The following is a 14,058-nucleotide window of genomic DNA, read 5'->3' as shown; positions in this document are numbered from 1 at the left end:
CGTGTCAGCGCAGGTAGTCCTACAAGTCTCCAGGGCTAGACGAAATACCACAAATGTAAGCTACCAACATAAGTGGAAAGTATATTGCACTCGGTGTAGGAATAATAGACACACAGTATCAGTCCCCAGAGTGTCAAAGGTAGCAGATTTTTTGCTTCATTTCCGACAAAAGAGAAAGTTTTCAGTCTCCACTATTAAGGGTTACAAAGCAATGTTAGCATCTGTTTTTAGATTCTGGTATAAGGATGTATTCGAGGATCCTATACTCTCTGAACATCATCATTCATTCGAGGTAGAAGTCCCTAGAAGATCTCTTCACCAGCCCCAATGGGACTTAGATGAGGTTTTGGCAGCTTTACTGGCTCCTCCTTACGAACCTCTGGGATCAGCTAATCTAGGGTCTTTGACGAAGAAAGCCCTTTTCCTTTTGGCACTGTCTACAGCAAAAAGACTTGGTGAGCTTCATGCTCTTTCATCATTTGTGACAATGAAAGGAGAAGATTTGGTAGTTTCATATTTGCCAGAATTTAGAGCAAAAACTGAGACAGAATCCAGACCTCTTCGAAGGGTATATGTTATCCATTCATTAGCTGCATTTGTCAGTGGTCAAGAGCCAGACAGGTTTTTATATCCAGTCAGGGTGTTAAGGTACTACTTGGACAGGGTTAAATCAGTAGAGCAGAGACCTAGATCTCTATTTGTATCATTAAGAAACAATTCACAACCACTTTCCAAGAATGGCCTGGCCTTTTTGCTGAGGGAGGTAATTTTAGGGCTCAGTCAGATGGGCAGAAGAAGCCTCTTTCTTTTTGGGACAAAGGTCCACATAGTATTAGGGGCTATTCTACTTCCATGTTATTTTGGTCTAATATTTCAATACTGTCAGTTTTAAATGCTGCTACATGTAGATCGATTAGTGTTTTTGCTAGTCATTACTTAAGAGATGTACAGTATGTATATGATTCTGGAAGATCACTTGGTCCCATTGTTGCTGCTGGCAGTGTGGTATCTTAACCTAACCATTCACTTTCCCTGTTCCTTGTACCTAGAATAATAGAGGTATGTATGGTCAGGTGAGTTTGGCTCGCATGTATGATTAGAGACACGAAGCTGTGTGAATGAGTCTCTTGTATGCTGATGTACAACGCATAAGAGGCTGCATGAATGGGATGTCAGTGAATGGAGGTCTGATACTTGCCAATACCTGACGGAGAGAGAAAAAGGTTGTATATCTGTGTTTGGAAGTCTGATACTTGCCAATTCACATGACATGTCAGTCATTGCCACTTGCCTTAACTCAAAGACTGGGAGATTGAGCTTTAGGAGTCTGTGAGGAGGGGGCATGAGAGGGTGGTTGTCTGACTTGGTGTGGAGCTTAATAGGCCACCTTAGGCAGATGAACTGACATAATGACTAACTGACAATCAGCCACATTTTCTTTTTCTGCGACATCTCAAGCCTGTATTGTCAGTTTTGGTAAGTCACTTTTAAGATACATCTGAATCTTATGGTTATAATTACACAACAAGCCTGTTTTGAGTGCCATTAATTGCATCCTGCCATCAAATTTTAAATGTTGCTAATCATGCAAATATTAGCGCTGCAGGTTAGTATGGAACAAATTAATTTTCAATTTTAAAATTAATTTTTGAATACATAGCTGCAGAACTAATAGGCACCCTCCTTCCTCTCCACTTTTGCCCAATAGGCCAGTCGATGCACTTGCTTAAAGAAGGAATGGTTTGGTGTGGGAGGGAGCTCCATCGCTCCCCCAGCCTTCAGGGGGGTCTCTGGATGTTTTTACCTTAACAACCGGGAACAAGCGACAGCAGTCTACTGTCATAGAGACCAACTGGCTTGTTGCCTATTGTTTTGGGTCTTGAGTTCCTCATATATTTGTATTTATAGGTAGAGATATGTGGATGTATTACAGTATATGTCTATGCATAAACATGAGATATTTTTATGTTTGTATTGAATTTTTAGGATTCAATGTTATTAAAAGCTTGTTGCAGGCATGAAAGATACATGCAAATATTAGTTCTGCAGGTAAGTATTCAAAAATTAATGTTAAAATTGAAAATTCAGTATATTATAAAAATTTCATTTTCCATGCAGAGCTATTGCTTAGTTCTACCAGCCTACCTTTTGAAAATGTCTAAGGAAGACTCCAGCTGACCCCCCCCCCCCTTACAGTGCCAGTAAGTATTCCTTTGTAATGTAATAAACAGTTTAATGGGCTCTGTAGTGTTCAAAGAGACTTAATTTTGCCATTAACAGTTATAGGCCTAACTATGCCTTTGTGGCTTTTCCTCCATCCATTCCCTGGTTTATTCAGCTGCAGTCTTAGCTAGCACTAGCCTAACACTTTCCAAAAAGATTTTTTCTGTCCTTTACTGAGCTGCTCCTAGATTTCTTCTTACCCAACTTGCAGTCCAACTTTGTCAGAGGTCATGCCACTTTTCAGATGATCTATTTTTGTTTTCTCTTCAAAAGCTGACGGTATATATGCCATCTTAGACTTTTAAGGAATTTTTTGGCACTTACCAACTCTTTTGTGGGAATTTTTTCATGGAAGAAAGGGTGCAGACAACACGAGTAGCAAAGGAAAAATGCTGCTTAGACAGCGAGTGTTAGAGACTGATGCTAGGGAGCCATGTTGCCACATGGGAGGCAGAATCAGCATACAGGGTATACCTTCAACTCACTGCATTTGTGTTGATTAGCCACAGTATTTGATGCATGACAAATTCAGGAGTGACCTGTGAAAACATCCTGGAACCATTTTTTGTCAGCACTATGCAAGTCAAGAGTCAAACAGATTATTTGTAATTTTCAAGAGAAGGTGATTTTGATTAAAGGAAAAACAAATAACTTTCATATTGCAGTATTTTAAAGGATTACTGAGTAGCTCTTTCTATATTTTTAATATTGAAGTATTAGGCATTCAAGCATCTTTGTATTACAGAATAACAATAAAGGCAAGAGAAATAAGTCAAAGGGTCAAGGTAAAGAGCGTCGTGCGCAGTTAAAGGCAGAAAAGGCAAAGGATGCTGCAGCTCGGCTGCTGGTTAAACAGGCTAATGAAATTGTAAGTATTTTCTTCTTTTATTTTATTCATGGAAATTGCACTTTATTTATATCATGGTGGTTCAGTATTGCTTAACACTGTCTTTATGTCCGTATTTTCTTTATTTTATGCATCCACACAATATACAGAATTACTTTAATTGTGCTTGATGCTGAGAGGGGCTGTTTAGTTGATTGCCTTGGTTTAATACAGAAGTCTTGAATCATTCTCACAAATGGGTACTGTATATATTCACTGTTACAGTAGACTGTTTCCCCACTGCAGTATAAAGTGACACTGTAACTTTCTTTTTACATTATTATTAAGAAATCCTTTTGAAATTTGTTGTAGTAATTTTAATCAACAAGAATAGTAATTTTATATAAGTAACTTACCAAGTAATTACTTAGCTAGGAGTTTCTACTTGAATGGCAGCTTAAATTTTGAAATCTCAGTAGCGATTCTTTTGTTGTGTGTAGGTGAAAGACCCCACCCACTTTCGGGGTAAGATAGAGGAACAACTAAGCCAATAGATCAATTTGTTTCTGCTGCTTGCATCGTCCATACACCGTGTTGACTAAGCAGCTTAGTTTTGACAATTGTTGTTTCTTCCCATTCGGTGAAGTATTCTTTGTATGGTAGCCTTCCGGCATTGTTTTTTCCTGATTTGACTTTGTTACTGATGGTGACTTTTAGCTAGTTAGTTTGTCAGACACTAGCTCTTCTAGTTTCCAGTATTGCAGCAAAGGCTGCAATACCTGGTTAACAAAAATTACCTATGGCTCTTATACCCTGTGCATAAATTGCAGAGGGCAAGCTTGTACCATTGATATGACATGCGACGAATGCAGGGATTGGGATGAACATAAATGGAAGACCTTGACTTCTCATTTAAATAAATTAGAGAGAGATCGCAAGAGGAAGGCAGCTGCTAAAGCCAGCGAGAAATTAGCCAGTCAGATGACTCCTAAATCTAGTGATGTAGATATTCCTGCTGTATCTCCTCCTATTGTTCCTGTTTCCCCTGTATCAGTACAGACTCCTAGACCACCTACTCCTACTCCTGACTTTCACACTTTTGAGCTCGATCGCTTCACCAGCATAGAAAATAAATTTGAACAGATAATTACTATGGTGGTAGGTATGGTGGCCCAGTTAGGGACAGCGATGCATGTTCTTATGGATAAGTTTGATAAGAAAAGTGAAATTGAAGTGTTAGTGGAGGAGGTGGCTGTTCATCCCGCTGACTCTTTTAGGCATTGGTCACTGCCATACTCCCCTGAACCAGGGAGGAGGCATACCGTTAGCCCAAGGGAGGTCAGTGGGGTCTGCCCATGAGCAGTCGCCCCCTCAGACCAGCCTGTTGTTTCCCAGGTGGCGTTAAGAGACAGCAATTGGAAAGGTGTCTCAGATGTGCATCAACTCTCGTCTACTGTAGTTTGGGAGATTCTTCACCATACCGGAGGCGCCAATGGTGTTTTCCCGATGAGTCACGTCCCTTGAAGAGGCGTTCTTCTCCCAAGGATCTAGCTCCTCGACTTCCCAGCAAAAGGTTGAGGGAGGCTCCTCTCAGTCCTCAGCCTTCTTGCAGTAAGCGGGACAGCCCTGAATGCTTCTAGCGGGACAGCCCTGAATGCTTCTCCTTCCCTGGATGCCAGGAACGAGTATTTAGTCACTCCTCTTCGTCTAAGAAGCGTCTTCATTCTGACTTCAAGCGCCTTGCTTCTAGTGTACAACAAAGTTCATCTAAGTGCCCGGATTTGGCCGAGTACCCTGTTCTTGATGAGCATTTTTCATACAATGAACGCCCATTAGCGGCTTGAACGCCTGCCTACGACTAAACATCCTGACTCAGCTAAGCTTCCTGAAGCGCCTGAGCTGCCTGAATCGCCCTGTAGCGCCCGAGTTCCCTGACGCACTCATTCACTCTAGAGCTCCAACACATTGATGTGTATCTTCTCCTCTGCCTGCTGCCAGTGCCTTGGGGAACCAACCAGTATTTTGACGTCGGATTCTAAGCTTAAAGCCCCAGCTTCGTCCAGTTCAGCAACAAATTGTCAGTCTGCTTCAAGTTTGGATCCATCTTTAGTGCCTCTTCACTGCAAGTTGGATAACATTCTGCAACTTCTTCATGGACCATCCACTGCCAAGGCACCTCCATTGGATGCTCCCTTGTCTCCAGTTTTGTCTGAAGAAGAGGATTTCAATCAAGATTCACCAGTAACTCCTTATGCGTCACTTCTGAAGTTTTTACTCCAGAATTTCTCGGAGTTCTTCTTGTCTGTGACTCCTTCGTCCCTGGCTTCGTCTTTCATGATGAGTAGTCAGCCTTTGGACACTGCTGGACTCTTCTCTCGTCCTCATCCAGGAAGGTCTTTAGTGAAGTGGAGAACTGGCTTTCCGAGAAGAGGGAGCAGAGGAAGGCCTGTTTTAATGTCCCTCCTTCTTGTCTTTCTAGGTCTCGCTACTTATCTTATGCTACTGGAGAAGCTCCTTCCCTGGGAGTGGCTGCCTCCTCCCAGAGGGATTTCTCTGGTTTCTATAATCAGCGTAGGTATTCTTTTCGGTGCAAGAGATGGACCACCTCCTGAAAAGTCTTTTTGAGACTTTTGAAGTTTTAAGTTTCATGGACTGGTGTTTAGGCGCTCTTTAAAAGAATGTTCAAGAGCCATTGCTTCCACCTGATTACCCTTTGGAACTTCTGGGTTTCCTCTCCTGCGCTGACAAAGCAGTCAGAAACAGTTCGCAGGTGATTGCTTCGCTATACACAATGGGCATGCTCAAGAAGAGGGAACTTTGGGTTTTCTTTACATCTAAAGGTGTTACATTGTCCCAAAAGTCAGTGCTTTTATTTTCTCTGCTGGACAAGCATCATCTTTTCCCGTAGACAACCATTAGTGAGACTGTTTCCAGCCTGCATAAGAAGTCTACCCAGGATCTTCTGACACAGTTGATGAAGTGACAGAGAGATTGGTCCACAGAGATCTCAGTCTAGGCCCAGAGGATCAGTTAGGTTCACACCCTGAACCACCAAGAAGTCATCAACTAAACCTTCCGCCCACAAGTGAGACCACAGTCCTTCATGCCCCATTGGGTGTGAGGCTCCTTCTTTTCTGGGAGAGATGGAGTTCGAGAGGGGGGTAGACCAGTGGGTAGTCAGAGTGCTCAAGGAGGGTTATTCTGTCCCATTCAGGGAGAGGCCTCCCTTGACCAACACTCCCGTTGCCTTGATGGTTTACTCCGAAGGATTGGAGAGATATTTGGCCCTCTCAGAGGAGGTTCAGCAAGAAGGCCACAGAACTAGTCAGGAGCTCCGAGTCGAAGTGCCCAAGTCTTTTGGGGGGTGGAGACTAGTGCTTGACGTGAGTGCCTTGAATGCCTTCATAGAGAGGACAAAATTCAGTACTGTATGGAGGCAACACAGTCGGTTCTTACTTCCATCTATCAGGGGGATTGGATGATCTCCCTAGACATGCAGGAGGACAATTTTCATGTCCCTGTTCACGAGGATTCAAGAAATTACAGTAGGGTTTGTCTTTAGCTGGGCCAAATTTATCAGTTCAGAGCTCTGTTTCAGCCTACTGCCCTACAAGTTTTTTTATTATTTTATGGGTACCCCTCTAGCGGTTTGGCATTCATCTAGCAGGGTAAAGATCTTGCTTATTTAGAAAATGTTTGAGAAACTTTGCTCTCCCACAAAGGATCAGTGCATGGAGGACTTACAGAAAGGATTAATGAACAGTGACTCAAGATGTAGAACTTATTGAATCTCCAGGAATCTCAACTAATTCCCACTCAGAGTATTCCCTATTTGGGGATTCTGATAGACTCGGAGCTTTTGGGCTTCACCATCCCCCAAGAGAGTGGAGGACTGTATAAGGAAGGTTGACCTGTTTCTCACCCTTCATTCATGCACAGTAACTCAGTGGTTGAGTCTTTTAGGCACACTGGCCTCATTGGAGCAGTTTGTAAGACTGGGGAGACTGCACATAAAGCCACTACAGTTTTACCTGAGAGCCTGCTGGGATCGGAAGGTACATCAAGAACTTCAGTCCTTTCCTATCACAACAGAGATAAAGGAGGACCTGCATTGGTGGAAGTCAAAAGAAAGATTGACGGAGGGGAAATCCCTTCTCTCAGTGAGCCCCAACCTAGACTTCTTTTTCGACGCTTTGGGTCTAGGTTGGGGCGCGCTCCTCGGGAACCGAAAAATCTTGGGAATTTCGTCCCCAAAGGAGAAACAGCTTCACATCAACCTGAGAATTGAAACCGGTTCACCTGGGTCTGAGTTATTTTGCAACAGAAGTCTGAAACAAGACGATCACAGTACTTGCAGACAACACCACAGCCTCGGCCTACATAAAACATCAAGGGGGAACGCATTCATTCTCCCCATAATATGAGATAGCAAGAAATTATGTTGATGGGCAGAATATTCAGAACCAACCCAATTAGTTACAAGATTTCATCCAGTTTTAAATGCAATGTCCTTTTAGACTAAGTTCCGCTGAATCAAGTCCTTCTGACGGAATGGACGTTGACATGTTATGGTTTGCTCCAACCTTTGGAGATTATGGGGACAACCAACCCTAGACTTATTTACAACTTCTTGGAATCACCGTCTACCTCTGTTCTGCTCCCCTGTTCTGGACCCTCTCGCATGGGCAACAGATGCGATGATACAAGGTTGGTCAAACCTGGACCTTTACGCTTTTCCACCCTTCAGAGTGATAAGGGAAGTTCTCAAGAAGTTCCGCTCTCACAGCAGTGTAAAGATGACTCTTGTTGCCCCCTTTTGGCAGCAGAAGGAATAGTTCCCAGACCTTCTGGATCTCCTTATAGACTTTCCAAGGCTTCCCCCTACTATTCCAAGTCTTCTCAGACAACTGCACTGCAGGATTTTCCACCAAAGCTTTTGCACTCTGGCCCTGACAGGCTTTTGACTGTTAGTAGACTTGTCAGTGAAAGATTACCCACGACAGGTGGTAACCATTGCAAATGTAGACATGTCTCACCCAACAAGCTCTACCAGGCAAAGTGGAAGTTTTAGGACTTGCAGAAGAAACAGAGTTTCATCTTCTAGACGTCTATCCTCCAAAAGTGGATTTTCTTTCAAATTGGAGGTCTTCTAGGAAGGTCGTCTTCCACCATAAAAGGCTACAGAGCAATGCTCAGTTCTGTTTTTCCATCAGAGGCCTTGACATTTTCTTCTATTCAGGATATTTTGCACAGTATTCTAGTTGTTGGAGGTGCACCAACAGATCTAGAAAGAGGAGAATTTCACTTAGAATGTAGATGTGGTACCTCAATTGAGTGTATCAAGTGAGCGCTTCAAACCCATGCGCTCTTCCTCTCTGAGGGATTTAACTAAGAAGACTATTTTTCTAGTAGCTAGTGTAAATTTACGTGAAGAGAATAAGAGAAATTCAAATAATCGCCAGAAGGATCGGCTTTGAATGGAGACTTGAGTCTGTTCCTTCTTTTAAGTTTTTGGCAAAGAACTAGAACCCTTCTGCCCTTTGGCCTTGTTCCTTCACCATTAAGAGCCTGTCTGATATTTTAGGCATGAAGAGGGGAAGGGAGTGCTTGCCCAGTGAGAGCACTTAGGTACCACCTGCACCGTTTGTGAGAAAAATTAGCCAGGGCAGTTTTCTGAATTGTGGTGTTCAGTCAAAAATCACTTAGACCTTATCTAAGAATGCCATTTCTTTTTTTGAGAAATCTTGTTATTAAGTCTAGAGCTCCCCAAGGGAGAAAAATGACTTTGAAAGTCATGAAAGCTGTCAGATGTCTTGATGTAAGGGCAATTGCTACATCAGTAGCTTTCAAGTACACCTTTCCTTATCCTCCATTCTTCAAGCAACATACTGGTGAAGTAAGTCGGTGCTTGCAATGCACTATCTGTGGGACATGGAAACTGTTTACGAGAACTGCAGCACTCTAGGTCCGATGTCCGTGGCTGGCATAGTGATGGGTGAGGAAGTGTTGGAAGTATCCCTTCCCATGTATTTAGCTCTTCACCTTGTTTGTGGTGTTGAGTTCTGGGGAAGCCTGGAGGGTACAAGAATGTGGTGCCCACCAGTTTTTTAGTGTTGGGTAGTGGTCATGTTAATTTTTATGGTGTAGGTGATTCTATTGTTGGTATTTTATTGTTTTTTAGTACTGCATCCTGGGCAGGGGCAATGATGTGAGCTTTGTTGACCTTTGGTATTCACCTTCGTCAGAGTTCCTGCTGTATGTTCTGTCAGTCTTTGGAGCACTCCTTCCCTGCAGAATATCCCACTTCCATAGAGACGACTCTGGCTATACCGTCACGTCTCTACAGGTTGAGATGAGCGCCAACCAGAGGCAGTAATTATCTGCACAGCTCTCTCACAAGGTAAGGAAACAACATTGTCTCAATGTTAGCCTATTTTAGGTCACTATCTTTTCATTTGTAGATTGTTATTTTACTGTCCATGATTCCCCACCACCTTTCAGCGTGGAATCAGCTAAGTAATTACTGGGTAAAGTACTTATATAAAAATGAGATTTTTTTTATAAAAAAAGTTTTGTTCATGAGACTTACCTGTCAGATATATATATAGCTGTATTTCTCTGATAGTCCGGACAGAATTTCAAAACTTATGACACACGCAGTGGGAGATCAGGTGGTTAGTACCCATTCCCGCCGCTGGAGGCGGTATCAGGAACCATTCCATTTTCTATTCAGATTTTCTCTGTCACCGGTACTGTCAACACCTGTTTTCAGTACACTCCGTCTTTGGTTTCGTTAAACTTGGTTGTCACTTAGTATTTGTTTTGACTTTTGGTTTTGATTTGGACTTGTGGCTAGGCATATGCTATTGTGGACTGTTTTTTGATTTTGCTTTGTTTTTTCTTGGATTAAGATGTCTGAATCTAGTTCTGCTAGTTATAGAGTTTGCTGTGTGAGACTGTAAGGTGAGGCTACCGAAAGCCTAGATCCTCACACTCTATGCTCAGAGTGTAGGGGCATGTTTGTTTGTTTAATGATCGATGTAAGGAGTGTGAGTCCTTGCCTGATGCTAGTTGGAGGAATTTACAGATTCCTATGGAAGGAAGTTAGAGTGTGATAGGATCAGGAGGTCTTCAGGGAGGTGTATCAGTGAGTAGGAGTCAGGTTAGTGTTTTTCACCTGCTAACCCTCCGTAGTCGATATTCCTAACTGTCCTGTGGTGTTGCCCTCGGCTGATGTTGTGTCTGCGGAAGGAGATGCCCTATCTGTTATTATGTCTTCCATTCGTAACCTGAGAAGCAAAGTGCTCGCTCTTCAAAGTGCTGTGAAGTGCAGTGATAGTGTTTGTGCCCCCAGTGTTGTGGGAGGGGGCGTCAGATCGGCCCCACGTGCCTCCTAGGCCTGGACTCTGTCGGACTCCCAGGACTCAGGAGTGGGCAAACAAAGTCGCAAGAGGGTTACTGGGAGGTTACTTCCCACCGATCTGGCGCCGCCGCAGGTCCTGTTGACGCTTCCCAGGCTGCCAGGGATCGCGTCGCACGGGCACGATTCTCAGGATTGCTTCGCCTGGGATCTTCCTCCCTGCGCCAGGGTGGAGCTCTCGGAAGGTCTCGAACCTGAAGAGCTGTCAGAGAAGGACGCTTCACATCCAGTCTTCTCTCGCGGGCGCTCTTGGCTCTTCTCAGAGAGTTTTGACGCTCCTGCAAGGAAGAGGACCAGGACGCCATCGACAAGGATGTTTGAGGCGCTCGGTCGCTCCAGGAGAGAGCTTTGCTTCCTCCTGTGAGGAAGAAAGAAGGCGTCCCGCCAGCCCATCGTCTTCCTCCATAAGTTAGCTCTCTCCTGGAGACGAGACTTCTTCTCCTACTCAGGCTTCCCTTTGGAAGATCACGCAGCGACAGTTGGCATTAATGGCCCAGAAGAGGCAGATCTGTGTCATCGTCGGAAGGATTCCCTTTGCCTGTCAAAAGATCCGACATCCCTTCTCTCCGCTTTCGTCGTCTCATGCTTCTTCGCCGCTCTCTAGAAGTCCTTTTGGCTCAGCGGCTTCTTGTTCTCAGCAGGGATCGCTTCCTCTTGCTGACGCTTTCCCATGCTTCTAAAATTGACACCCCCTCTTCAGGGCGCTTCTCTGCTTTTTTCGACATGACGCTCTCGGTTTGCTGCTAAGTTGACGCTCTTCAGGCTGCTCGGCAAGACGCTCCTCTTGCTGCGACCCGCCGGTTGCTCTTCAAGGCGCGTTTGCCGAGATTTTCTTCTCGACTTCTTCCAAAAGAAGATCCCTTTTGCCGTTGGACGCAAGGGCTTAGACCTCCCGGGAGTTTCTCCAATCTCTCGGTTGCTTCCCGTTGAAGAAGGAGCTGTCAAGAGTGCATCGGAACCTGCGGCGTTGAGGAACAGTCCTCGACTTCATCAGCTCTTCCGATTGCAGGTCTTGACATCGCTTGCTGAAGGACTTGTTTGGGGACAAGTTTAAACCTTCTGCTCCTCGCCTCCTCCGCAGTTAACCTCATCAAAGTCACAGAAGACTTGGGTTTTTGAAGATGGCCACTTCTTCTTGGCTCTGAGAGGGCCTTTCAAGAAAGTTCAGGAGTGGATGGACTCCAGGAAGGCCCAGTGGCAAGACTTCTTTAGCCCCTGCCTCCATCAAGATTGAGTGGGAAGGCTGGGATGTGGTATGGGAGGAGAGGATGTTGGTTGAGATTCTTCCTCTTCCCAGGGGACTTCGCCAGCCTTGTGGACGCTCCTAGGAGGTCTCTCCTTTCATACTGCTAGGTGTCCTGGACCTTGTCTGAAACTGACCACCATCTGAAGGTCTCTTCCGAACCATGGTGTTTTCAACTTTCTGGACTGGTGCCTGGGAGTCCTGGACATGCAGGCTTCAGCCCAGATTCCATTAGTCTGGGAGACTTATTCAGCGTCCCTAACTTGCATGGACAAGGTTGTTAGGATGGATCTGAAGAGCTGGCTGCCCACTTTGTACGGGCCTCTTAAAGAAGAGGCCTTGTTTACAACTTCACAGCAAAGTCAGTCTGTCCTTCACAGAGGCAGAGTTGCTGTTCGCCCTTTGTCTAGCCATCTTTTCCCCAGTCTTTGATCAAGGATACTGCCGCCACTTGCAAGAAGGCCACATTTCAAGACTCTGGCCCATTCTTCTAGACGTCCAGCAGTCCTTCTTCTTCTTCCCTTGGGCAGTCTTCAAGATACAGAAGCCCTTTCATGGAGGAGCTTCTTCGAGATCGTCCTCTCGAGGAAGAGGTCTCTCCAGAGGCAGTAGAGCCCCTCTAAACCTAGGGGCAAGAAGTGACTCTGTGGACACCTCCAGACACCTGTTGAGCCAGGCTTCTTTCCTTTGCAAGAGCCTGGAGAGAGAGAGGGACGGACAACTGGTCCTCTAACTGTCATCGAAAGGATACATGATCCCATTCTCATTTCCTCCGTTGCACGTCGCCCAAGGATCTGTCGCCCTCCCCTTCAGCAGGAGAAGCAGCAGATTCTTTTGGACCTGCCTGGAGCAGATGCTTAGAGAAGAGCTGTGGAACAGGTTCAGATTTGGAATCCCCGGCTTCTACAACAGGTTGTTCTTAGTCCCGAAGCAGTTAGGGGATGGAGACCAGTCTTAGATGTCAGCAGGTTGAACCATTTATTTGAAAGAAAGTTCAAAATGGAGACGCCCCAGTCGGTTCTAGGAGCCTTGGAAGACCAGACGACTGGATGATTTCTCTGGATCTTACAGGATGCCTACTTTCGTATTTATTCATCCTCAATCAAGGAAGTACCTGAGGTTTGTCCTCCATGGGGACAGGTATATCCAATTCAGAGCTCTCTGCTTCGGGCTAAACACAGCCCCCATGGTCTTCACGGTGTTAATGAGGAATGTGGCGGATGGCTTCACCTGGCAGGATAAGAGTCTCGTTCTATTTGGACGATTGGCTCGTGAAGGCCTCTTCGATGTCGAGGTGTCTGGAGGACCTTCACTTTGACGTTGAATTTGACAGAAGTCCTGGGACTTCTGGTGAATTTTCAAAAGTCCCATCTGACTCCGACTCAGTCCATCGTTTATCTGGGGATTCAGATGGATTCAGTGGCTTTGAGCTTTTCCATCACGAAAGACAGCAACTGCTTTGTGCAGACAAAGTTTCAGCCTTCCTGAAAGAAATATGCTCGGTGAAGGAATGGATGGATCTGCAACCATTTCATCGCTGGAGAAGTTTGTTCCCTGGGAAGACTACACTCTCAGACCACTTCAATTTTTCCTTGCGGAGAACTGGAGGACAAGGAGGATCTGGAAGTTTCTCTGAAGATCTCCTTTTAGGTGAAGGATCACCTGAAGGTGGTGGCTCGATCCCTCAAAGTTGGCAGAAGGTTTCTCTTAACCTTCAGAACCCCTGATGTTGTTTTCCCGGCGCCAGGGACAGGATGGGGAGCAACACTGGGGGAGGAAGTGTCAGGGCACCTGGAGAGGGGCAAGTGTCCTGGCACATAAATCTCTGGGTTGGGCTATCTTTCTGGCTCTTCAATTCGAGGGACGAGTTGCAAACCGAGTAGTCCAGATCAATTGACAACACCACAACTCTGGCATACCTAAAAAAACAGGGAGGTACTTTCACTCCTAGAGTTCCTGTTTCATCCTGAAAGGACATCCTGCTGTGGACACAGGCCTCCGAAGGTCACTTTCTCATGAGGTTCGTTGCTGCGTGGGAGGAACGTCCGTGGGATCTTCTAAGATCGGCAACAAATCAACTGCTGCCCGACAGGTGGACTCTTCACCAAGAGGTTTGTCAGGACTGTATGGAGGCTATGGGGACGTCCCTTAGTGGATCTTGCCCACTTCCAAGATGAAGAGGCTTCCTCTTTACTGCTCCTGTACTCGATCCAGGAGCGATCTCAGTAGATGCCCTTCTCTGGGATTGGACGGATGGATTTATGCCACCTTTCCCCTTCAAAATCCTGGAGAGTCACCAAGAGAAAGTTTGCAACGTCCGGAAGGAGCGAGGATGACGTTGATTGC

At 45.3% G+C, this 14,058-nt stretch overlaps 1 protein-coding gene across 1 annotated transcript in view; it reads left to right on the top strand.

Moving 5' to 3' along the window:
- Positions 1 to 14,058, top strand: part of Naa40 (N-alpha-acetyltransferase 40) — a 56,673-nt gene that overhangs the window by 12,427 nt on the left and 30,188 nt on the right. Inside the window, exon 2 of the mRNA XM_067098654.1 lies at positions 2,969 to 3,091. Coding sequence (XP_066954755.1) covers positions 2,969 to 3,091 — 123 coding nt within the window. The remainder of the gene's footprint in view (positions 1 to 2,968; positions 3,092 to 14,058) is intronic.

This window comes from Macrobrachium rosenbergii, chromosome 55, assembly GCF_040412425.1.
Source record: "Macrobrachium rosenbergii isolate ZJJX-2024 chromosome 55, ASM4041242v1, whole genome shotgun sequence".
Taxonomy (NCBI): Eukaryota; Metazoa; Arthropoda; class Malacostraca; order Decapoda; family Palaemonidae; genus Macrobrachium; species Macrobrachium rosenbergii.
This window is presented reverse-complemented; position numbering and strand designations above follow the sequence as displayed.